Source organism: Hydractinia symbiolongicarpus, chromosome 4 (assembly GCF_029227915.1).
Source record: "Hydractinia symbiolongicarpus strain clone_291-10 chromosome 4, HSymV2.1, whole genome shotgun sequence".
NCBI classification, from domain to species: Eukaryota; Metazoa; Cnidaria; class Hydrozoa; order Anthoathecata; family Hydractiniidae; genus Hydractinia; species Hydractinia symbiolongicarpus.
Window position 1 is genome coordinate 25,092,952 of NC_079878.1, and position 26,047 is coordinate 25,118,998.

At 35.6% G+C, this 26,047-nt stretch overlaps 1 protein-coding gene and 1 pseudogene across 1 annotated transcript; both read left to right on the forward strand.

Moving 5' to 3' along the window:
• The first annotated feature begins 22,923 nt into the window (after positions 1-22,923).
• On the forward strand, positions 22,924-24,620 carry LOC130642006 (uncharacterized; annotated as a pseudogene).
• Positions 24,512-25,654, forward strand: LOC130642372 (uncharacterized). The gene is made up of 3 exons (XM_057449458.1): positions 24,512-24,551; positions 24,604-25,310; positions 25,427-25,654. Exons 1-3 carry the CDS (start codon positions 24,512-24,514, stop codon positions 25,652-25,654), a joined length of 975 nt encoding a protein of 324 aa, XP_057305441.1.
• Positions 25,655-26,047: the final 393 nt, after the last annotated feature.

Below are 26,047 nucleotides of genomic sequence, written 5' to 3' on the forward strand. Positions count from 1 at the left end.
GAAACCTTAAGAGGTTCATATGATACCAAAAACTCTTTTAATGCCTTAATAAAAACTATTAAAACCGAGTCATGACGGTATGTGTATCTACCCTGCGTAAGGGAGGTCCTACAGGCACCCAATATGCGAGAGACATTTGAGGATGGTTTTTTGCACAGAATGCAACTTTTGTCTTTCTCAATTCCGCATCTCACAAGATTGGTTGGAGAGGGAAGGGTGTCGTAGGTTGCCCCTATACAAAAGGAAGTTAGACATTGTGGGAGTGAAAGAATTGTTCTCCAAGATAAATCATTTTTCACATAAAAGCACCACTTTAGTCCACAACTAAAAAATGCTTAAGTTAAATACCGTTAGAGAGTCGTTCCCGTTAGCTTATGACGATAATATGATCACTGATGATGACTTTGTGCTTTTGTATGATCTCAACTCTTCAAAAAAATCCAGAAATACCCTAATGGCTGTATAATAGATTTAATCTTGAACTACTATGTGATGATGAATGCCGAACTGAATTTCGCTTTTGGAAAATAAGAAAATAATTTACGAAGAGGCGGCAAGCCACCGCAATGATGAACTCAACCTGTTAGGTCTTTGGAAATAAACTAGAGGTTGTACTCCTCTAGAAAAAATGCCTCTAAAAGCACAATTCTCCCTTTTTACAAGGAATTAATTAAAAAAATGTATAAAAAAAATAAAACGGACACAACACATTTGAAAAGATGAACAGAACTTTAACCAAGGGCAGGTAGGTTTCGACCCATATTTCTGAACCTAAGTACCCTGGATGTCTAGCTGGGTCACCTCGAAGAGGTCCGCGGACGGTCATCTTTACAGCCTTAATGATGTTTACAAATAGCAGATAAAATTTGCTGTTATAATGGCACTGTATGCACATCGAGAGAAGCACTATGCATCCTACTAGAACGGTCTGCTTATCCCTACAGATACCTTGACATGGTCCCTCGTTTTAGTAGACCTATACCTGAACTGTGTATCATTTTGCAACATATGGAAATTTTTTATTTTTCTACGCTGGGGTGATTTACTAAATTCTTTCAACCAAGTTTGGCTTACACGTGATTGTGTAGAAGTTTTTGCTAACAAAGTTCATGACAAGGGTCACCACTTGAAAACTGTTGGGGCTTTATTGATGTAACTGTCAGACCAGTTAGTCGGCCAGGTGAGAATCAGCACATAGTCTACAATGGACACAAAAGAGTACACACCCTTAAGTTTTAATCAGTAGTAACACCAAATGGGCATATAGCAAATGTTTGGTCCTATAGAGGGAAAACGTCATGACAGTGGTATGCTGGCAGATTCAGGGCTTCTTACCCTCCTTTAACACCATAGCTATGACAGTAATGGATATCCGCTGTGCATCTATAGAGACCCTGCATATCCCATCCGGGTTTACCTGCAATCTTGTTTTAAAGGAGCTAATTTAAATGCACAACAGAAAGACTGGAATAAAAGAATGAGTGAGGTTAGAGTGGCTGTTGAATGGTCATTTGGTGAGATATTGAGCTATTTCAAATTACTTGATTTAAGAAAAAAAAATTGGTTTAAGTTCAGTTGGAAAGACAAACTTTATTTGTGCCTTATTAAGTAATGCTAGGAACTATTTACATCGAAATCAAGTGTCAAAGTATTTTCATCTTGAGCCTCCTGTTTTAGAAGAATACTTCTAGTGATAATTTATGTTGTTCGTCCCACTAAGCCATCAACAGTCACTAGAGTAAATGCAATGCATATAAAGAAATACTTTTTTCATTTTTATAGCTCCACAACAAAATGCATCTTTCAACTAATATAACTATACACTACCAAATAGCTGGTAAAACAAAACAGCTAAAACAACAACAACAAAGTATAATACGCTACCAGTAAAGTGGTTCCCTTTTCCAAAACAAAATTAAATCAACTAGGAGAGAAATGTTAAACATTTGATAAACTTAGGGGCCATGCAAAAAATATGTTGCCTTGAGGGGAGGGGAGTCAGTCAAAATGAACGAAAGTGAGCAAGGGGTGGAGTGGCTCACAATTCCAGGAATTTTTAGGTGAGCTTTTTGTTGAAGTTCTTCTTTTCTGAGCTGCACCTCCATGGCAGCTTTCTCCTTAAGATAAGCTACAGCTTCAGAGCCATTATTTCTTGAACGTTTACAAAAATTTTCTTCCATACTACGATCTTTTGTTTCCGAAAAAGTCTCTAAACATCTTGTTTTCATCTCCTTAGCTTTTTGCATATCTCCTTGTTTTGCTTTCCTGTTTGGTGTTTGTTTCGATTGCTCTTCTTCAGCTTCATCTAATCTTTCCATAATATCCTGTAGGGCTATATCTAACTATGTGTCTTCAGGACTTATACCTGATGCACGTTCTTCTGCATTAATTTTCTTTTTAAAGTGTTCTAGCAAGGAATTCAAGTGATCTATAACCAATCTAACATTTACACGAAAGCTGGGTTCTTCAATTAGAAAATTTTGAACATTGCAGCAAGGCGCAATGAAATACTCAACCTGTTAAGTTTTAGGGTTAAATCATAGAGGTTTTGTTCCTCCAAAGTTACTGCCAACAGACAGTTAAACTTCCTTTTCGCAGGATACACAATATCAGTGAAGAAAAAACACACAAAAAAACAACAACACAAAACACACACAACACACATTGCCTTGACACCAAACGGTTTCGCCTTAAAGCCTCAACCAAGGGGTGTCGGGATTCCAGGTGGGGCACCTTTAATCCGAGGTCCACTAAGTGGTCATCAGGAGGCCTTGGAATCCTCTTCTGTCACCAAATGTTCTTTAATCCACGCAATCTATTGACATATAAAACAAGGGTTGACTGGGGTAAAAAGTGAGGTCGTCACACCCAAAGACAAGACTTGTAGGAACCTGTAAAAAGGGAACTAAGCAAGTCAAACCCCTTTCCTATGCCACGTTTTTATTTCTAAATTTTTTTTTATTTTTTAAATTTTTCTATTTTTATTTTCTTTTCTGTTATTTTAAACTGCCTGGAAGAAAAAACGTAGGATAGTTTGGTGTTAAGTTACTTCCGAACGTCACATTGCGTCACAGCTCTGTCATTGCAGTAAAGCCACTGGTCTTAAGAAGGACTTACAGGACGTAAATTTATAACAGTATTTTTTACTGACATACTCATCCTGTATATAAATTGGGAAATAATAATAATAATAATAATAATAATAATAATAATAATAATAATAATAATAATAATAATAATAATAATAATAATAATAATAATAATAATAATAATAATAATAATAATAATAATAATAATAATAATAATAATAATAATAATAATAATAATAATAATAATAATTATCGTAGTTTGGTTGTATCACTCTGAAAAAATATGCAAAGCGTTTTTTTTATGGATAAACCTAAAATTATCAGTGACAATTTGGTTCATACATTGTTGTTGGCTCAATTGTACAAAACGCAAGCGAAAAAATAGTATTTCTATAGCTGAATGTCACCTTTTTGCGACAAACGGCAGAATAGCACAACCAAAATAAACTCTCATTATTAGGCTTGTGTGTCAATGTTACTTCTCAAACTTTGGAAACTTTATTTAAAACGACATAAACAATCGACACATCAAAATGATTAGGTTGATTATCGATCTTAATTTATTAAATCTCAAAGTTCCACAAAATATTTTTGACAGTTTTTTAGTTAAAACATAAAAAGCAAAGTTGCACTAATGACTTAAGACACTTGACACGGCTGGACAATGACAAATACTGCCCTAAATGTGATTTTGAATATCAAACTATCAGAATAATACAACCCAGAACTCTGTAACCATTATTGGTGTGATCAACCACCGGGTTGCCAATAAAAAAATAACGGACTTCGATAGGCATTAATAAACGGCCAGCCCAGTACAACATAAACAGACTGAATGGACAATGGATGTGTTGCGTTGTTACGTTTAGGAGGCAAACTGTCTTCTCTTCATGTCTTGTTTTATTTTGTGCCAAAGTTTTTACTGAATTTGTTAAAATAATAATAAATTTCCCGGGACCTTTTTGTAGCTAGCTAGCTCGACCTACTACCAGACTTTACACGTGCAGCCAGTAGCTAGCTAGCTAACTCCACCCAGCTACAGTACACTATAAAAATATATTCAAAACATTTGTATAGATGATAATTTATTGCCTGTTAATTAGCCTATGTGCTTAAAAGGTAGGGTAGGATTAAAAGAAAGGCTTTATAGCTACCCCACTATCGTGGTGAATGTAGCTAATACTCTCAAACTTTATAATGTGAACCTTTTAAAACCGATGCTAAAGTGAATGAATATATGGACAGTCCTGTTGGAAAAGCTACAGTGTGTTAATCATGCTTTTTGTCTTTTTCATCAGACCTTCCAAACCCCTCTTTTTTGGAAAAATACTGTGACACATGACAAAGTTGTTGGTTCAATTTGAAAAATAGCCAAAGATGGGTTGAGTGTAAACTTTGACTTAAATATAAATGATGATATATGTTTTAAGCAAAGAATAGTAGTAAAAAGTCTGTGAAACGTGACATAATTCATTTGTCGCTGACCTTTTCTATGGCCAAAAATGAAATTTTAAGTGTTATATACAGAGACGGCACTGTCAATTATCAATTATTTCCTGAAAAATGACATATTTTCCCACTTGATATTCTTATTAATATTAGGAGAAGGTGAGTGGGATTTTTGTTTATATTGGAATGTTAGAATTTTTAGGTATATACACATGTTATATAAGAAACCTGTTTATTTGAATAAAACATTTATTTGTTTGTCTTTTAACGTTGTAACATATTTACACATAGACAATATTGATTCATGAATGGTTTTACTTATTGTAATCTACAGATTTTTAAACAATGAATAACAAAAGGATTGTTGTAAGTATTGTTTAAATTATATTTATTAAATAAGGTATGATGACGGTTAACCTACCATGGTAGTTTAAGCCATGGGAGCATAGGTAACTCCTCAGTAAAAATTAACAAGCTTATGTTCTTATCACAAAAAATGGTAACCTGTGTCACCAGTTTAGCTTTTTTTTACTTGCAACACTTTCCTGGAACTTCAAAATTTAGCCAGTAACATGTGACAAGATCAAATTAATTTAATTTTATATCTCGTTCATGAGTAAAAAATGTCTGTATTAGAATGTCTGTATTTTAAACTAATCGATAAGGTCTGTGGAAAATTTACTTAGACAGGATAAAAATGAAAAAAATATAGGGTGTTTAGGGAGTTTTGCTGACATCAGCAGTGCGTATGAAAATTATCTTCCGAAGCAGTTTGTTAGCCCATTGCCTGTAATGTGTATAGCACGGAATGCTGATAAAAATGTATATATTTTTGTGCTTTAATGAACGTAAAAGGATTGAAAATTTTTGATGGGTTTTTTGATGACGTCATCAACATGTCCATTTCAAAACGGATTCTGGGACTCAGGTTTGGAAAAGTTACCCAAATTGGTCCCAAACTGTCCCTAGTTACCCACATACTTAAAAATAACTGATGCCACCACCACCCTGTTTCCAAGCTATTTAGCCTAAAAGTTACAACTGCATTGCAATGGCTTAATTAATTGTAATTAAAATATTGACATTAAATTAGTGTTATTGACATCACAAGGTTTAATTTATCAATTCACATTTGAGACATGCATTTTTTAGCGATATCAAAGAAAAACGAACACGTCAAATTTGGCCCCGTGGATAATTTTGAGCATGTATATAATCTCTATCTGTGTTAAGTTAGTTCAAAAAAGATTTTTCATTTTGTATGCAATGGCCGTATTGGATTTAAATCGCTATAATTTTGAACTATAGATAATTCACAGAAAGTTGTAACAAATGATTTAATTCTGCATCTTTTTTATACATATTGCCAAATTAAGGAAAAGTAATGTTAAGTTTGTAATTGCATTTTAGACTCGTTCAAAAAATCCAACTGTGAGCCAGGAAGATATTGCTAAAAAGTATTGTTGCCTACATATTGATCCAGAAGGCCTCATAAAAAAATAGATTCATTCTGAAATCAGTTGGTTTAACAGCTTTTTTTTAGTTTTTTTGTTTATTGTGTCAGGGTCAGAAAATTTTCCAGTTTTTCTCTCTCAATTATGTATTGAAGAGAGTTTATGTTTGATCTATAAGTGACGTAAATATTTTATTTAGGTTATGGAATTTTTACAACAAAAAATTTTGGAAAAGGAGATTTTCTCTTAGAATATGCAGGAAACTCTATACCATATGAAAAAGGTGAAGAGTTATTTGAAAGAAAAACAACAAGTGGTTCATATCTTTATTTCTTTACTGTGAACGGAGCAGATGATTTGCGATGGTAGGTTACTAAAATATGCTATGATATGCTAAAATATAAAGTGAAGTACTATTAAAGGGATTGTTGTGGAGAATAAATTTATCAAGTCCTTTGGAATTTTTAAAAATAGATTTCAATATTTAAATTTTAGGGAACTGATGAAATCATCAGTAAGTTTTAAAAAATGCTGACATTACAATTCTACATACCTAAAGTTGAAGATAAGATCATTCTTAAACTACAAAACTTTACATATGCTAAAATTCCATCCAGAGGATTAGTTAAACATTTAAGCTGAATATGTTAAAAACGAAAAAAGATATTTTAAAAATTTTCTCCTTTATAAGGTACAAAATATCATTTTCAATGCAGGAATCTCTAACGTATTATTAATATGTTTTAGCATTGACGGCTCAAAATCCATACAAAATGGGAAGTTTGTAAATGATTCTTTATATGGAAATTGTGTGATGAGAAAAATTGTGTGTGATGGTAATGATGTACGGCTTTGTCTCTTTGCAACAAAAGATATTTCCATTGGGAAGGAATTAAGATATAACTATGGAGATGACAAAAATATTTGGTGGAGAAAAAATGTAATTATTTAAATATTTAATTATTGAAGTGTTCAACCTCCTACATAAAATATACATTGATTTGGCTTATTGGTTTTGTCACAGTTGATTATAAGGTTTGCTAAGAAGCAGGCTAAGTCTCCGTAGAATTAAAGATGTTATCCAGATAAGAAGATTGAATTGGCTGGGGCACTTGGAAAGAATGGAGGAGGATAATTGGGTAAGAAAGTGTAGAGACTTGATAGTTCCTGGGGCAAAGCCCAGAGGCAGACCGAGAAAGACTTGGCAGGAGGTTATAAGGACAGACTTGATACAGAGGAAGTTGAGTTTAGATCTAAAAAAAAAAGATCAGATTGGAAGAGGGTCATTAATATACCCCGTCCAACCCATGCTAGCATGGAAAACGGACGTTTCGCCGAGAATGATGATGATGATGAGGGTATATCTGTACAGGAAAGGGTTTATAGTTTTCCTACTGTTTTCATAAAGTATTTTTTATTGCATTTCAGGATGTGTTTAAGAAGCCTCTCACTATTTAGGTATATATAACTGTGTAGCTGTACAAGTATGATCTGGTTACATCCTTAATGCCTACACATTTTTAGTAAAAGTTGTTGTATTTTTAGATGGTCGAATGTGGAACAATGTATGATGAAAGTTTTCACTCAGATTTGGCCTGAATTAAAAACTTCCTAATTCTGTTGTATTGAGTTGTGGAAAATTGTATTTTTTTCATATAGCCAAAGGAGAAAAAGAGTGCACCTCCATGTCCTTCACAAATTCTTCAGTTAATGAATGGGGAAATAAGCTTAAATAAGGTAGATTATTATGTTTTAGATTTAGTTTGGAATTGCAACCATAGTGTTAAATGTGTTACATTAAACTAAAGGTAGTTATGGAAACTCTTTTTTTAGGCAACAGGGGAATCAGTGACAGAAACAGCTCATTTTGAATGGACAAAATATAAGTATAAAATCATTTAATTATTTAATCCCATTGATAAATCCATCTAAACAGTCAACAGTCAACCTACCTTTCTATGATGTTATATACAAAATTTAAAAATATAAATTTTTTTCTTGACATGGGTCCAAAAAAATAAAAAATGATAATTAAATTTAACAAAAGTTTATTTTCTGTGTAAACCAGTTCATACTTTTCTCATCTTATAATTTAAATTTACATATTTCATTTCCGAATTAAATGTACATCATCCCAGAGTGGTTAATTATAGCCCTTAAGTTTTAGTGCTTGCAACAAGAGACTTCACTGTCTACAGTGATAGGTATAGAAACGGTGTCCAGGTAAGATGTGACAGGAGAACAAACCTTAGACACAAGACCTTTGTTATAGGCAAAGCGCTTTAATTGCAGAACCAAAATTGAACCGCACTCTGCAACCTCTTTTTCAACTGTTGCTGTTTGGTAACTATTGCAGTAGTGACAGAAGTACGAGTTGACACCTGACAATTCTTCGCTCTCGAAAAAGTTATCTACTGAAGATTGTACAGTCGATGTCAAGGGCAGTTGAAGAAATGGACTTACTTGCTCAGAGGTGCTAATTGATGATGAGGTGACAAAACAGCTAGCTGTAATGATATTTCTTGTCTAATGACAGCTGGTTCTACTATAGTTAGAGGTTGCAACCCTCTGGAGATTTTTCAAAAAAGCAAAATCCCCCTTTTTGCAAGGATTTCCTAAAAACATTGACCGTAAAAGGCAGAAAAATACAACAGAGACAGAACACAACACTAAACAATAAATATTAAAGCAATTCAAAATGAATTGAATAGGTACAAATGAGATAAATAAAACTTATCATAACGTGAATATCCTTAAACGGATAAATTTAAAATTATTCTTTAGAGAATGTGTTTAAGAAGCAAACAACTATCTGCGCGCCAGGACTTGTGACCCTGGCTGTAGCTTTCCACATGTGTTATGGAGCTCCAACACTCAGCCTTACACAGATAATTGTTGCTGTGAACCTGCCTAATGACAGTACCAGCCTGTCATAACTGGGGTAATATGCGTGGGCGTAACACCACGAAGACCAGATAAGAAAATCTAACCCCTTTGCAAAGCTTCTTCTAAAATGACTAAGGGCAGCAGGATTGTCAATCCTGAAAGCAAAGTGAGCAAACTCTGCCTCCCTACTGGACTGGGTAATAAGTGGGATCGTTAAGCCCAAAGACAAGATATGATATCAAGCCCCCTTGCTGTGCTTCTTACAGTGTCTCTATACAAAGAGAGGAGTGAGCAAACTCCGGTTTCACGGTGCACTGACCAACATAAATCAGCTGGGGCAAATAAAACCGCTAGGGTCATGGATTCCCTCCCCCATTTGTTGTGTGACATACAAATAAGCTAACTTCTGGAAAAGAAAAGTATGTATGACAAAGAATTATTCAATGTGTCTACTTGAGAAATACAGCGATCGTTGCATTTGAACCAGGTGTTTTGTTGGTCCTTAATGAAGGCCCAGTAATGACCTGCTTTAATGTACCTGAGTGGTTAATGGTAGCAACCAAGTTATACTTGTTGTTGAAAGACACATCGTCAGTTGGGTGAGATGCTACCTTTAAGACATGATGTTTGTTAGGCAAGCAATTGACTAACTTGTTGTCTTTAAAAGAAGACCCATTTACTGATGTGTATCTTAACAATTGTACAACAAGGAAGTCGCCGCAATTAGAAATCTGAGTTTCAATTGTGGCCTCTTGATGCGATGAAAACTGGGGGCAGAACCACTTGTTGTCACCTAGAAGTTCTTGAGGTTGTAAAAATTTGTTAAAAGAGTCTGCTATTAACTTACACGTTGGTAAAATTAAAATTGAATCCTTTTGTTCCCTGGAAGTGGAGAAACAACAGGAGTTGCATGACGTTGTTGTGGTCACAGTTACAGACAGTAGATTGTCAACCAAAGGGGAAGATCCAATAATTTCGTCAAAAACAACTTGAAGGATCTCGGGCACATCTTGTTGGTGATTGTGATAAAACGCGTTATTGTTAAGAGCATGCATTCTGTTTTGCAGTGCTCGTAAGAAATTGGAAGGATCAATTGGTGAACGAGAACGATTCAGTAGTGACATATTTAGGACTATAGACTTTACTAGAGGAGAGGACAAAGAGGACTCTGATGGTAATTGAGACCCAAAGTCTTGGAAGAACCGTTAATGCTTGCAAAATGGAGTTTGCGTAGCATGTGTTCCCCTTGTTTATCAAACCAGCGTGAACGATGCTCACCTTTTGTTTAAGTTCCTGGCTAAGGTTATGGTGTTCCGTGGGTTTTGGCATGTCAGAGATGGCTGAAGGGATGAATGAAGAGAAGTCGGTTTGTGACGAGATGTGAGACACAGAAAAAGGTGTGGAGTTTACAGATCTACCTTTTATAAGGATTATGCTCCTTGACTTACGAGGGCAAAAACTCATGCCAGCCCATTTTAAAGCAGTGACGCACCTGGAAAGGAGGCTTTGAGCTCCACAGACAGAGGATGACATTAGGTTGATATCAGCCATGAAAGCTCTGACTAAAGGAAGGGGCACGTTTTAGAAGTAATATAATTTGGGGCCGGTGCCGCAATAGTGTATTTAAGAATAATGTTTATACCAGCAAGAAACAAAATGATGGAAAGAGTGCAACCTGCAAAAATACCTCGCATATACTTGTGCCAGTTGCTTGGTGCAGACAAAGAAAACGATTTGCTATATAAACCAACGTAGTATGACTTAATGAATGATATCCAACTCTGAGGGACTCCATACCTTTCCAGTGCAAAAAATATAAGCTTGTGTGGAATTGAAGGATACGCATTTGCAATATCCAGCCATATATTTGCAAGGTGTGATTTTTTGGCCCAGGCCTCTTTTAAGTGCACACCAAACCATTGACATGTGTTCCCAGCATCCTGGGACTTTCTCCATACAACCCTTCTGAACCGACGTGTTAATGAATTTGTTATTATGTATAATGTGAGCTTCTAATCGCCTTGATACAAGGCTAAATAAAAGCTTGCCTTCGACATTTAATAATGCGATAGGTCGAAAGTCTTTAATATTAGACTCCATAGGAGTTTTTGATTTGGGAATATAAACTTCACGAGCACAACGCCATTGAATAGGGACAACACAATTTTTGAAACAAGACTTAAAAACATTAAACAAAACAGTATTTGCTTTATTACATTTTTTATAAACTTTATAAGGTATCCCATTGATACCTGGGGAAGAGCCATTTCGCCGAGTGACAAGAACTTTCACAAAATCTTCATATTTAAAGAGAGAAACTGGAAACGATTTCAAAAGAGGTGGAGTGGATGATTCCCCATCTAGATTACCTAAAGGTACATCATACAATTTGTCTTTAACTGATTCAAGTTTAAAGTTATCCAGCGTTTCTTGTTCGATCCTTAAAACTGATTTGCACTTCGGGTCAAGAAGATCTTTTCCTGCCTTGTATGGATTGTTCTTAAAGGCGGTCTGGGCTTTTTTGAATTGATGGCGTTTTTTTCTAGACCTTTCAGCTCGGCGCAATAAAGTTATTCGACCTTTTACATCCGTAAGAAGTTGGTGTAATTCCTTCCTTTGACTTAGGTAGCAGGATGACTGTATTTGACTAGTTAGGGAATTTTTCTCTTTAATTAGATTGATGGATTGAATAGTTCTTCGGCTTTTTCCTGACAGCTTTCTGCCACCCTTATGAACTGAGTGACCACAAATTTGTGCTGCCTTATTATAAACGGTGTCTTCAAGCAGTTGTACTTTTTCGGACAAGGAATTACACAAATGAAGCTTATTAGAAAGAATATTTGAAGCAGCATTATCCAAATTGGACCAGCGGTCGTCAATCATTTTCCCCCAAGATATTGGTGTTTTAATCTGCAAGTTATTAAGATACTTCTCCTCAGTGTGATGGGAATGTCTCGTGTGGGGTTTATCCGGAGAATCATTGACCTTCTTAAGCTTTTCAGAACCACATTTAGGGAAGATATCCTGAAGAACAACTTTGCATTTGGTAATAGGAGGATGTTTTATTGGACTATTTGGAAATGCTGAATTTGTGATCTCAAAATCAATTTCAGATTCACCGCAGCGATTGTTAGAGTTTGTTAAGGATTTATCTATAGCTACAGTGAGTAAAATGCACAGGGCAAAAGACCACCCTGAGTTGCCTGGCACACAGGGCTAAGCTATAATTTTCACAGTGTCGCCACTACTGCGAGGATTCGCTAGGGACTAATTAACCTAATAGCCATTCATCTATTGGCGCGTACCGTAGATTAAGGTCCGAGTAAAATAAATTTTAAAATCAAATCCGAAAGAATAGTCCATTAACGGTCAAGGTATTTATGGAGCGCATCTGGTCTTTCCCAGCGTCACTAGTCTTTCCCAGGGTCAGCTAGTCTTTCCTAGCAGCCATGAAACCGTTACGGTGAACAACAATTGATGATGAGGTGACAAAACAGCTAGCTGTAATGATATTTCTTGTCTAATGACAGCTGGTTCTACTATAGGTAGAGGTTGCAACCCTCTAGAGATTTTTCAAAAAAGCAAAATCCCCCTTTTTGCAAGGATTTCCTAAAAACATTGACCGTAAAAGGCAGAAAAATACAACAGCGACAGAACACAACACTAAACAATAAATATTAAAGCAATTCAAAATGAATTGAATAGGTACAAATGAGATAAATAAAACTTATCATAACGTATTGAAAGAAAGGAGAAAATAATTTACAAAGAGGTTGATGAACAATGATGAACTCAACCTGTTAGGTTCTTGGAAATAAGGTAGAGGTTGTACTCCTCTAGAGAAAATACCTCTAAAATCACAATTCTCCCTTTTTACAAGGAATTAATTAAAAAAATATAAAAAATAATAGGGACACAACACATTGAAAAGATGAACAGAACTTTAACCGAGGTAGGTAGGTTTCGACCCATATTTCTGAACCTAAGTACCCTGGATGTCTAGCTGGGTCACCTCGAAGAGATCCGCGGACGGTCATCAGCAGAAACTAGACATCCCTATCTTCCTAAAGTAAACCTTGACCACTTTGTGTTCAACTGTGCTATTGTTTGTTTTTAACTTAGGTAATAAGTGGAGTCGTTACTCTCCAAAGACAAGATCATGTGTGATCAAACCCCCCTGCTAATACTTTTTTTTTTTAACTGGGGTAACAAGTGGAGTCGTCACTCTCCAAAGACAAGACCTAGTATGATCAAACCCCCTTTCTAACTTATTTTTTATTTCATTTGGAAAAGGTTTACAATACAGCAAGCTGCACTGAAGTATCTTGTCTACAGGGACGGTGGATGTAAATAAAATTGGGATTAGGCTCCCAGAAGAAGGTGCTGAATACACTTTCTTGCTTATTACAAGCATGAGTACTGTCCAACTTGGACCTATAACTATTCACTTGTTTTATTTTTGACTGGGGTAATAAGTGGAGTCTACAAAAAGACTAAGTGTAGTCAAGCCCCCTTGCTGACTCATTCTGGTCTAAAATAAAAAGGAATCTGTGCACGAGCTGGTTAAGAAGCGTACTAAAAATTTGAAACCAATAAAGAGGGAATACAGTTAGGAAAATCCTACATTTGCGGTATACTCCAATTGCGGTATAAAATTTTTTGCTCTTGCCCAAGAAGGCTTGCATCAACAAGGTTTTTTTCGTTTTCGCATCGGATGGCTAAAAATCGCATCCAGTGAAATATGTCATCGGGAGCTCCAGGCTATGACCTTTATTCTTGCCTGCGGGAAAAAAAACGTATTACGCGTTTGTATACTGCAATTGCAGTATAAAAGACTATGCGTGAACGTTGTGGGAATAAAGTTTGTATACTGCAATTGCAGGATATGAATTTGCGGTATACTGCAATTGCGGTACATATCCTGCAATTTCAGTATATACATTTTTTAAAGAAACTTTTGTCTTAAGTTAAACTTAAGTTTACAATTCCCCAGCAGGTGTTATTATAATTTTTTAAATCTTAAACTTATGATCTTAGAAATCTTGGACGTTCGATTTTTAATGCAGCTGTTCTAAATTCGAATCCTAATGTATAAATACCAAATTAAAGAAAAATTGTTTCAGTGTCCTTAGAGAAGTCATTAGAGCGGTAAATAACACTTGATCGACTGCGATAGGAAGTCTCTTTTATTTGCATTATTAGTCACAAGTGGAATAACCTGTTTAAAATTTGCTAATTAATTGCTTTTTTCATAGCTTATCAACTCAACAAAATGGATCCCTTTCAACCAACTTTGGATTTATCCAACGAATCATCTGAAAGTCTCCCGGTGTTAAAGGATATTACAAGCATTATTGGAAATTGCGGCCCGTTAGAAATTTCAAATTTTAATAATTCGTCATTTTTTAATGCATCCTCGCCCATTCAACCATTCACTTTTTTAACTCAGCAGCGCTCCACAAACACTCATACAAATATTTCAAATGGGACTTCTGTTCCTGATGAGCAGCAACAGGTTCAAGCTGAAAATATTGAAGAAGAAGAAGAAGAACCTGTCAACAACATCACTATTTACAGCGAACACGGAGAAATAAAGCTAGAGCGAAGAAAATTAACAACGCACCAGCAAGAAATCAAGAAGAAATTGTCGATAATATCTTTATACGTGGAAAAAGATGCACCCAATATCAGAAAAACTCCGCCTTTAGGGCAAAATCGCGTTACAACAACACAAATGGGCTGCTACGGAAAATGCAGGACTTAAAAATGGCAACTGGGGACGAAGTGTTTCTAAAAGTCTTCAAGGATTATGGCAAAGACAATTGCTGTGTCAAAAAATTTGCAACTCTGCCCGTTCTTTGAATGACCGAGCAGCGATTTCAGGTGCACAGGCTGCTGTTGCTCCATTGCCGTCGATAGAACTTTTGACCGAAAACTCGCCATCAAAGGCGAGAAAAAAAAGATTCAAATATGTATGTCAACTTTGCGGTATCGAATACGATAGTGACAGGGACAAGCGACGAAGTGTATATTCGTACGCACTTTTGCCCATTTTTGCGTACGTATATGTTCATCCGCTATTCGTACGTAAAGTGCTTCAGGGTTAGGGTTAGGGTTAGGATTCTTTTTCCTTTTTTCTACGTATGAATAGCGCTACGCACTATTAATATGCACTTTATGTCATATTAAAGTGCGTACGAATATACAGTTCCGACAAGCGATATGACTCATCGTGGATTGGTTGCGAACACACTGGCTGCGACCGGTGGCAGCATTATAAGTGTATGGGCCTGATAATGCCACGTAATATAAAGTCAGTAAAGTGGACATGTCAGGAACATACACCTGCTCCACCGAAAGCAGCCAGCAAAAAAAAAGGGTAAAGACAGTTTCAGCAAAAAAATGACAATTCTAGTTGCATAGTTCCTAATATTGTTTAATATTATTATTTCAATCTTCTTTATAAGATTCCACGTAAAGTAAATTATCAATATCCTTTTCAGGCACAACGCGTAGATAGTCTACTTTTACATTACAAATATCACCAGATTCTTCTACTTGCTTCCAAATATTGGTTCGCTTTTAAAACAAGTGATATATATATCGCAATTGCGGGATATATTTGAATCCCGTATATCCCGCAATTGCGTGACAAAATTTTCAGATTATTTTTATACCGCAATTGGAGTATACCGCAAATGTAGGATTTTCCTAACTGGAATATTTCCCCGCAAATTTTCACCGAAGGAAAAAAAATTATCGCAGCCTCTTTCTGCAATTCCGTAAAATGGTTCTGAGAACGGGTAACGGTTTCCCCAAAAGGGAAACCCAAAGTAAAATAAAAAAAATTAGTGTAGGAAAGTTTCCCTATGCGGGAAACCATTTCCCTATATGACATAGGAACTTCCCTATAAAACATGGGAAACCATTTGAATTAAAATATTAGGTACCCCCAAAATAAAAGGTACCCCCGTAGGTTTCCGCTGATGGTTTTTAGAACTTCAGCTCTTTAGTTATTTGTCCGGAACTCCAGTGTTAAATTATTTCCAAAATGGTAGACTGGCAGTGCACAAATAACTTGGATATTTGTGGAAGCTCCACACAGAGTAAAAAAGAATTACCATTGAACGGAATTAACAAAATAGCTAGTACCTTTTCTCACACATTGTTAGCTATTCTAAAGAGTGACAAGGTAAAATGTTTTTGGTTTCTAACATGTTAAAGTTCTGGAAGAAGTGATGGCAACAATTTCAAATGCAGGATATTGATACTCATCCAAGAAAGTGCCAATTTGCAAAGAAATAAATTACTTTCTAGGGCATCATCTATGGGGCAGATGGTGTATAATCTGATCCAACATAAGTTAAATCCTTAATTTCTATTTCATCACTATACATGCAAGGAGAACTTGGTCAGCTTTCTTTGCAAAAGGGTGAATTTATTCCTAACACATCTCCCAAAAAACTTAATGATTTACGGTATTTCTATATGAAAATGTTGTTTATATTCCCTTCTTTAATAAGTGTGTTGATATTACACAGTGCATTTTATTGGAGCTATGTCATATAATGTCTGTTTACTCTTTAGAAATGCTTGCATTAAAGTCATCAATTGAAAGCAAAAAAATTATCATAAGCCGATTTCCAGAATTTAGAAGCGTGCCACTGACCGATGTTTTGTTAAAGGACGCTCTGCACACCAGTGTAAATGACGAAATCATTTACACATATTTACAGATACTTACCCGGGAAAGTAATAATAAGGTAACGAATTTGAATACCATTGTTTCGACTTGCAAGTTTTCCATACAAATTGATAAGATTAATTTCTTCTTAGAGTGTAAATATTATCCCCAGGAGAGATGGCCTGGATGTTCAACGCGCCAGCATCAAAAATAAAACAGGTAAATACAGGCAATCTCGAGACTGTTTTCCAATTTACCATTTTCACATAAAGGATTTTCTTAGTTCTTGGTCCTTTTTGCAAGTTACTGCGTAAAACATTTCTTGTTATTCACACTATGTACCACTCGCCTCGTTCCCATCACTTTTTTACCATGTCGAAAAGCAAAAAAGGGCCTTGGGAAGGAGGTTGCGCATAAAGAAAAGGAGATTCCAAATTGAAATCTCTTGTTTAAGCAAATCATGAGATTGTATTTGTGCTAAGCTTTTGATACCATGACGTGTTTCTTTTAGCGTGGTGATATATCACAATATGATTTAATTGTTGGTTGCCACTGTAATGGATACCACTGGACGTTATCGATACTAAAACCTTCACTTGTTTATTAGTGTTTTATTTGTACAATGTATTCATTTGTCTTCCAACATACTTCTAACAGCTGGTACTTACATCCAGGTTGTCATTCCATCTGCTGCAACAATAATTTATTTCAATCCAATGGGAGAATTGTTAAAGAACTTGTGCAGGTAAAACAGCAATGGAAGTAAGTAAAAAATGGATTACAAATTAAAAAGTATTACATATTTATCCTAAAAAATCGTGTTATTATTCTATATTCCATACTTTTTAGTTCTTATCTTTCTGCTAATTATGGAGTTGCCGAAACCTTTCGTGTTGGCCACATGCACGACAACAGGATAGCATCTTGTGTGGCATATTTTGTTTAAAAGTAAGTATACTTCTGTTTTTCAAATTACTACATATCCAAATAAATTTTAACAACAATGCTTTCTTTTTGTTTGCAGAATGCCTGATATTAGAAAAACAAGAAGTACCTACAACATGGACAAGAGAAAGCGTCCAAAGTTACAGAGATGAAATCGTAACAAAGTTGGTCGAAGAGGGAGGTATACGGTAATGCTTCGAATAAACGCCCGGGGCGTTTATTAAATTTTTTGACATTTTTTGGGGGCGTTTATTCGAGGGGGGTGTTTAAAAGGGGGGCGTTTATTAAATTTTACACTTCGTCTCTTTTGCAGTTTTAAAGGATGCCTATAATATATATCTTCACAACAGAAAATAAAAGATATTCACGTTTTAATGAACTTCAAATTTCCAACCTTAAACCTAAGATTTAGGAAAAAAGTAAGTAAGTATACTTTTATTATTGCCTCGAATAAACGCCCCTTATGAGGGAGGGGCTTCTATTCGAGGGGGCGTTTATTTAAAAAATGACTGAAAAGGAGGGGCGTCTATTCGAGGAGGCGTTTAATAGAAGGGGGGCGTTTAATAGAAGGGAGCGTTTATTCGAAGCATTACGGTACGCTGGGTTTATTTTCACCTTACAAGTTGTTTTAGAGAGCGTACTTTACGATTTAAATATGCTTAGGTCAAGAACAATGGTGTAGTAGTATCTGCAGAGTGTGTGAAAAGGCAGAAGGGCCAAAGGTCCAAGACAAACCAACTGACTCTTGGGTATGGCGTTTGGAACTATGTCAGTACCTGGTAAATATTGTTTCGCATTTTTAATATTTTTCATAAGTTGTCGCTCTGTTTAATAGGTTTGCTGTGATACTTGCTCACCTGCAAGATGGTATCACCAGCAGTGCTTACATCAGTCTCTCAGGAAAGCATACAGAAATATGCAATTCAATTGTTCTATGCTCGAAGTGGCACCTCTCGAATTTAATTGGACACTGGAAAGTAATGGACAACAGGAAGTAGTTGTAATAGAAGACAAGGAAAATAATGTACGTCTTTTTGAAGGCTTAGAATAAAAAGTTACTTTAACAACTCGAACATAAAACCTAAAAATGAATATATTATTATTTTTTCCTATATTACAACGAAAATTTAAAAAAACGTTAGTCGACATTAAGAACTAAAAAGACAGGTTTCGGTGAGTTCGAAAAAAAAAATTATACAGAACAATATAAAATATTATAATGCATTTCAAATTTTATTTAGAATAAAAAAAAACAGCAGAAGTAAAGGTATGGTTCCATGGAACATAATGAACCAATAACATTTCCAAGATTGGCCAGGGTGCATTTTGTAGTTCCCTCTGTGTGTACTGTTGTTGTGTAACTTTATAATCATACCTTTAGAAGAACGTTATAGAAGTTGAGGGGGGAAAATTCATTATTAAACCAACGAATAATTATATGCGAAAATGTGCAGCGTGTGGTGGCAACTTCGCAAACACTGACGTGTGCTTAATGGCCACGAAGTTGCGCCTAATCAGAGGGGAAAAGTCGCCCAATGGAAAAAGAAAGAAAACAAATGTACATTATCACATGGACAAAAAATGCTTGGAGACGTGATTTAACATAGAAGAAGTATCAAATCCATTGAATGTTTTCATTTCTAAAGACCAGATGAAAGCTTTCAAAAAAAGAGGCATAGATTTAAATAAAAGCAACCATTTGTAAAATACTTAACATTTCAATTATAGAATTTTTTTCTAGTAACAAAACCACTTTTAGTCATGGGCACTTAGTTACCATGAAACGCCATAGGGGGGACCACATATTTTAAGTGTAAATCCCTAAAATATAAGGTCCCCCCATTGGTTATGGGCAAATAAATCCATAAAAACGTGGCAGTAGGTACCAAATATTTCAGGTAGAGATGCTTGAAATACAAGGTACCGCTTTTCGTAATGGGCGCTATTTTATGAGCAAACGCCATAGGCCGGACCACATATTTTAGGTGTAAATGGCTAAAATATAAGGTCCACCCAATGGTTATAGGCGAATAAATCCGAGAAAAACTCACAGTTGGTACCAAATATTTCGTGTATGGATGCTTGAATTAAAAGTTACCCCTTTTGGTTGTGGGCGCTTAGTTATGAGGAAGCACCATAAGTGGGACCACATATTTTAGGTGTAAATGGCTAATATATAAGGTCCACCCTTTGGTTATAGGCGAATAAATCCGAGAAAAACCTACAGTTGGTACCAAATATTTCGTGTATGCATGCTTGAATTCAAACCCCTTTTGGTGATGGGCGTTTTTTTATGAGCAAACGCTACAGGGGGGACCACATATTTTAAGTGTAAATGACTAAAATATAAGGTCCCCCCTATGGTTATAGGCGAATAAATCCATGAAAACGTTAAGGTTGGTACCAAATATTTCATGTATGGATGCTTGAATTAAAAGGTACCCCTTTTGGTTATGGGTGCGCGTAGTTCTGAGGAAACGCCATAGGGGGGACCACAAATTTTAGGTGTAAATGTCTAAAATATAAGGTCCCCCCCTTTGGTTATAGGCGAATAAATCTGATAAAAGCTCACAGTTGGTACCAAATATTTCGTGTATGGATGCTTGAATTCACAGTTACCCCTTTTGGTTATGGGCGCTTTTTTATGAGCAAATGCCATAGGAGGGACCACATATTTTTAGTGTAAATGGCTAAAATATAAGGTCCCCCTTTTGGTTATAGGCGAATAAATCCATGAAAACGCCATAACATTATTTGACGTCGAATATATCCAAATCTTTGGCGAAATTAAATCAGGTAAGCTGCAGTGAGCGTTCCGCCCGGAAGCTGTCGTTTTGTGATCGGTCACCGTAGAAATGAATCTACGGAGAAATTGTTTGTAATAAAAGTAATACATGGAAACCCAAGGGGGTACCTTTTATTTTGGGGGTACCTAATATTTTATTACACATTTCCCTTTTAGTGTCATCTCCCGAACTGATAAACTAATGACATGTGTACTCATGAGCTGAGCAAAAGAAAAACATATTTTTAAGTTTGTTTTGCTACACGATTTTGTGTATTAAAACTAAGCTCCTATAGCGCTCTAGCCGAAGGCTAATCAATATAGAAAGAGTTGCGGAGAGGTTGCCAAGGCAAAGGCATTAACCACGGCAAGGAAAGGGCAAAGGCAGGCAAGGAAACAGGAAGAGGAATCAGGAAGGCAGGGGTGGGTAAGGCATAGTAGGCACAGGCATGGGAGGCACAGGCAAGGACATAGTAGGCAGGCACCAGAAAAGGCATAGGAAGGGTAGGCAAAGAAAGGCACGGTCAGTGCTGGCAAGGAAATGGAACGGCAAGGCAGGGGTGCATGACTTTAATAGAAAATATCCACCTTACAACTCAAAGATTGTGTATACTCAATATATCTAAGATAAGTATCATATTAGTCCAGGAGTATAGAAAGTATTGAGGTGCAAATATTTCAAATTCAATATCTCAAAAAAAGTCTCAAATTTATCTCAGGTCAATATACAGTGAATCATGTTAGCAGAATTATGTGCCATTACAAGTATTTAAACAATCGGTCATAACGCCATATGATTTTTTGATAAACCTGAGATTAACTTGATTCCAATGACAACAACATTAAAAAGTCAAGCTATGGAAATAATCAGAGAAGTCCACGAGAAAGGCAAAAAAAATTTAAAAAACGTCTTTTTTAGTTTCTTGTGCCTACCAGGTATGTCAACACAAAACTTTTTACCATAAAGTGATAGATCTATTACAAAAAACAAAGCACTTTTGGGCTCTATAAATGAAAGTGACAAATCTACAACTCAAAGATTACATATAATAGGCCTGGTTGTTGTAGGTGCAAGATAATTATGTTTTTCCTAGCCCTGTCCAGGATTCGAACCTGGATTTCTCATTTGCATGAGTGTCATAGCCATTAGACCAGCAGGGCATAAATATATATATATACAAAACTTTACAGGTGAACATTATATACACTTAGGAATTTACCGCACACAGCCTAGTTAATTAACCTTTTGAGAAATGCTGGTTAAGCCACAAGTAACTGTGTTACCTGGCGTAAAATGCTTGGTGGAACAGTTAATACAAATTGAAAACTGTACCACACATTCAGGTGGAGCGCCTTAGTACAGATGTGCAGTATATCGTAAATCGAGTGAAACACACAACATTTAAGGTGTTTCGGGTGTAATTATATTTATCCTTTAGCTTGAATAAAAACACAATTTACATATTGTGCCATGTCATAGCGAAAACAGTCAGCAAACCTTTTTTATTTTTCACAAAATGTTCCCGGTAAAACTTAAAATATATGTACTTTTATCTGTGGTGCGCCATTAGTATAGGTAAAAAAACCCTTTCAAAAAAACTTTAGCACAACTTCTGTTAAATAGAAACACAGGTAATAGCTTGTCGTTAACACTAGGCTGAGTGATTAGTACAGATATACTGTGGCGCACATATACGTTTCGATATAATATCCCTTTCCGAAAAATATCCTAACTTTGGTTCAAATAAACAGACAGTAAACACCCTGTTGTTATCCTACACAGCTAAAACAGTCATTCAGCAATTTTATTTTGCGGAAAAGTTTTTGTAACATTTAAAAATAAAAACACAGTTTAAAACCTGTTATTACACTCCTAAAGCAAAAAGAATCCTGCAATAGTTTATGGGAAAAGTTCTTGTGCAAGATCAAACATTAATCGTGAAATCGGATAGCCGTAATACATTTTTCCAAAAACTTTACTGCAACTTTGGTTACCCTGCATGACAATAAAAAATTCTTATTTCCAACTGAGCAGAAACTTTAAAATAATAGCAATTAATTAGACTATTGAGAAATTAAATAAGAAATACATGTTTCAATACATGTTGATGATTGCACAAGAACAGCTTGTCAGAATTTAAAAAGCCTAAAAAAAACGTAGACGTTGATGTTAAAGTTAGAATTTAAAACGCCTGGGTAATAACAAATGCAGATGTTGAAAAATTAAATAATAAAACAGGTATGTTGCACATCCATATAGGTTTAATACCATTTCAAACCAGACATAATCAACATTCAATGTGGCAGTTTACAAAACGTATAAATCGCGCCAGGTGTTATAGTTACTTGTGACTAAACCAGATTAGCTTAAACTTCTGTTAAATAGAAACACAGGTAACAGCTTGTTGTTAACACAAGGCTGAGTGATTTGTACAGGTAGCTATACTGTTTCGCACATACATACGTTTCGGCACAATACCCATTTCTAAAAAACTATCCTAACTTCAGTTCAAACAGACAGTTAACAACCTGTTCTTATCCTATGCAGCTAAAACAATTTTATATACTTTGTGGAAAATTTTGTAACATTTAAAAATAAAAATGCAGTTTATAACCTGTTTTTACCTTCTCTAAGCAAAAAAACCCCGCAATATTTAATGGAAAAAGTTTCTGTTAAAGATTAAAAATTAAACACGGCACTATGATTGAGTGTATTATCTCACTCACTGTGTATTATATGTAGAGCTATAGCTAGCTATAGCCAGAAAATCTATTTCTTTGTAGCTAGCTAGTTTTATACTAGCCATTATGATATTGCTTGATCTTTTTTATGCTATTAGCTAGCTAGCTCTTCAATTCAAGTAGCTCTAGCTAGCTATTTAAGTTCTATTATTATTCCAGCTCAGTCAGTAGTTTTATGCTAGCTAGCCTTAGGTGTGAGTGAGAATAAGAAAGGGTTCATTACATACCCTTTCTTTCTTCGCTTTCTTGAACATAACAAGCCCTTCCGTCAGTTGCAATATGGCTTAGATTGAGTTTGAGGCGCTATGTGTCCGAGAAAATGTCACGTGATGTTAGTAAAAGTGATTTATGTATCACGTGGCTAAAAAGTGTAGGCAGATTTAACCTAAACTGGAAACGGCACCATTAACGCTTGGTACCATATTTAAAAAACAACAAAAACTCCATCGCCGTGCTAAAAACATGTTGTCTCGCTCACTAGAAAAATGTACTTGAGAATGACCATATGAAATCGCTGGGAGACTGGGCCCCAAAACGACGGATTTTTGATATTTTTGATGTATAGGGGGACGGGGCGCGGAAATCGTATAGAAATCCTATATACTCTCCACCGTGCTTACTTTTTCTTTTATATTTGGCTTATTTAATGAGGAAATGGGCTCCGCTACGCTCCGGGCGCTGACGCGCCCTCCGCTACTCTCCGCAAAAATAAAATATGACGCATTTCTCACAAAGCAGTACGGGATTGAAATGCGGACAAACACCATAACATTAAACGTCGAAAGGGGCAACATTAACGTCGAAAGGGGCAACAAAGCATTGTTGTTGGGGAAAATGCAATTCTGATTCTAGATATGCAGATCGATTGCCTACAGATGTGTTTTTTATACGTTTTACAAAGCCAGGAAATATTAAGGAAGTAATGACAAACTGGGAGAAGCAGCGAGAAGGTGAAAGAACGGATAAATGTAAACGATGGGTTCATGCTTGTGGTCGAAGAGATTTTTCAAAGTTGTGTCAAGTGAAGAAGGACACTTACATCTGTTCACTCCACTTTGTTGGGGGAAATGGACCTACTGATGACAATCCTGATCCTTTAATTGCAACTTTATCAGAAGAGCAATTAAAACAAAAATCTTCTGGAAAGAGAAAAGTACCTAAGTCTAGAACCCCAATATTAAAAAAGAGGGCCAAGCTGCAATATGATAGCCTTGAAACCAACGAGGACACAGAGGAAAACTTTGACAATGGTGATATGGAGCAAGTTGATGAGGATGATACAATATTTACGAAAAATAAATACACTCAAACCATTTACGAGAAGACCGTTCTTGGATCAAAAATTGAAAATATTGTGTTGAGAAACAAATTCAAGATAGGGGAAACTTCATTACCATCAATCTGGGTAATCCTATGTCACCAGATATTATTTTAAAAGATCAGGACAAGTGTAAGTATTTTATTGGTTTGTATCCAGATGAATTCGATATGTTGTTTAACTTCCTTGGTCCTTCAAAGTATGAGTTTACACTTACTGGAAACACAGAAATAATGTACTTTCATCTCCAGCATTAAAATCAAAATGTTTAAGTGTAAGAGATCAACTGTTTGTAACCTTGTTACGCCTGCGTCGAGGTTTTAATTTGTCATCCCTAGCACATATGTATAGTGTGAGTGATTCATACATTAGTAATATTTTTACAACATGGATAATGTTTTTATATCAACATTTTAAAGACTACGAAACAGTAATGTTTCCAGAAAGACAGGTTTTTAAGCAATTTATGCCCAAAGTCTTTAAAAAGTTTAAAAACATCAGAGCTTCAATTGACTGTACAGAGTTTTTTTGTGAAGTTCCTAGAGATTATGGTTGTCAAGGAAATATGTATTCATCATATAAACACCATACAACAATGAAATGTTTAATCGCAGTGAACCTGAATGGTGCAGCTTGTTTCGTATCTGATCTATATGAAGGAAGTGTTGATGATGTCCGTATTTTCAAAACTTGTGGTCTTTTCAACCCTGGTGATAGCTTTTTAGTGGATAAGGGTTTTACAGTGCAAGATGTACTCCTGTCCAAGCAAGCTACGATTTTCATTCCACCATTTCTTGGCAAACGTGATTCATTAACGAAAAAAGAAATAATGCTGACCAAAAGGATTGCAAAAGCTGGTATCCACGTAGAAAGATTCAATGAGCGATTAAAGAAGTTTAGATTGACATGTGGGACAATACCTTTAGTGCTATCCCCAATGGCTTCACAGCTTGTGTATGTTAGTTGCTGTCTTGTTAATTTTCAAGACTGTTTATGTAAATAATATTCTGTACTCAAAACCTACTTTATTTGTCTTCCTTATATGTCCCTTTGCTAAATACATGCGAAAATTAGTACGCTTCTGAACTCGAACTATTTTCGAAGATGGTAAAGAATAGATTCATTTTTGCGGGAATAAACTTTCGTGAATGGCCCCTTCGAGATATTTCGCGGGTAAAAAGTTTCGCTAATGGAGGAAAAAGTGGTTCAGAGAAGGACAACAATCTTTGCCCCCTTTTTGAAAAACACGGTTCGCAACGCGAGAGAGACATTGAAACGAGGCTCAAATCAATCAAATGTTGATGTTATTGATGTACGGATCAGGATCACTCGTTAGCTTATTATGAATTTACATGAGGTATCCTGTTAATTTTTATGCCGTCTTGATTTGATTGGCTAATAATGTAAACATCCGTCTCACGTGAGGTAAAGGGTTGGGAAGCAGAACAAAAAGTTCAATGAATGTTTGTCATCTTTATGATACACTAATATTTAAGATTTACACAAAAACTACTGAATACAAACATAGGATCCTTAACAACAGGAAAAGCACACTTCCTCAGAAATCGCTACCAACTATTCAATTTTGTATAAATAAATAAAAACACTATGCCATATTTACTGATGGTAAAAGATTACGTGGCACACGCTTTAAAACATATTCAGGCACAAGGACACATTTCCAAAATTTATAGC

Coding starts and splice junctions, on each gene's coding strand:
- LOC130642372 (XM_057449458.1), top strand. CDS start 24,512: ATGAATTCGATATGTTGTTTAACTTCCTTGGTCCTTCAAA. Junction 24,552..24,603: donor AACTTCCTTGGTCCTTCAAA/GTATGAGTTTAC, acceptor TTTCATCTCCAG/CATTAAAATCAAAATGTTTA. Junction 25,311..25,426: donor TGGCTTCACAGCTTGTGTAT/GTTAGTTGCTGT, acceptor TGCGAAAATTAG/TACGCTTCTGAACTCGAACT.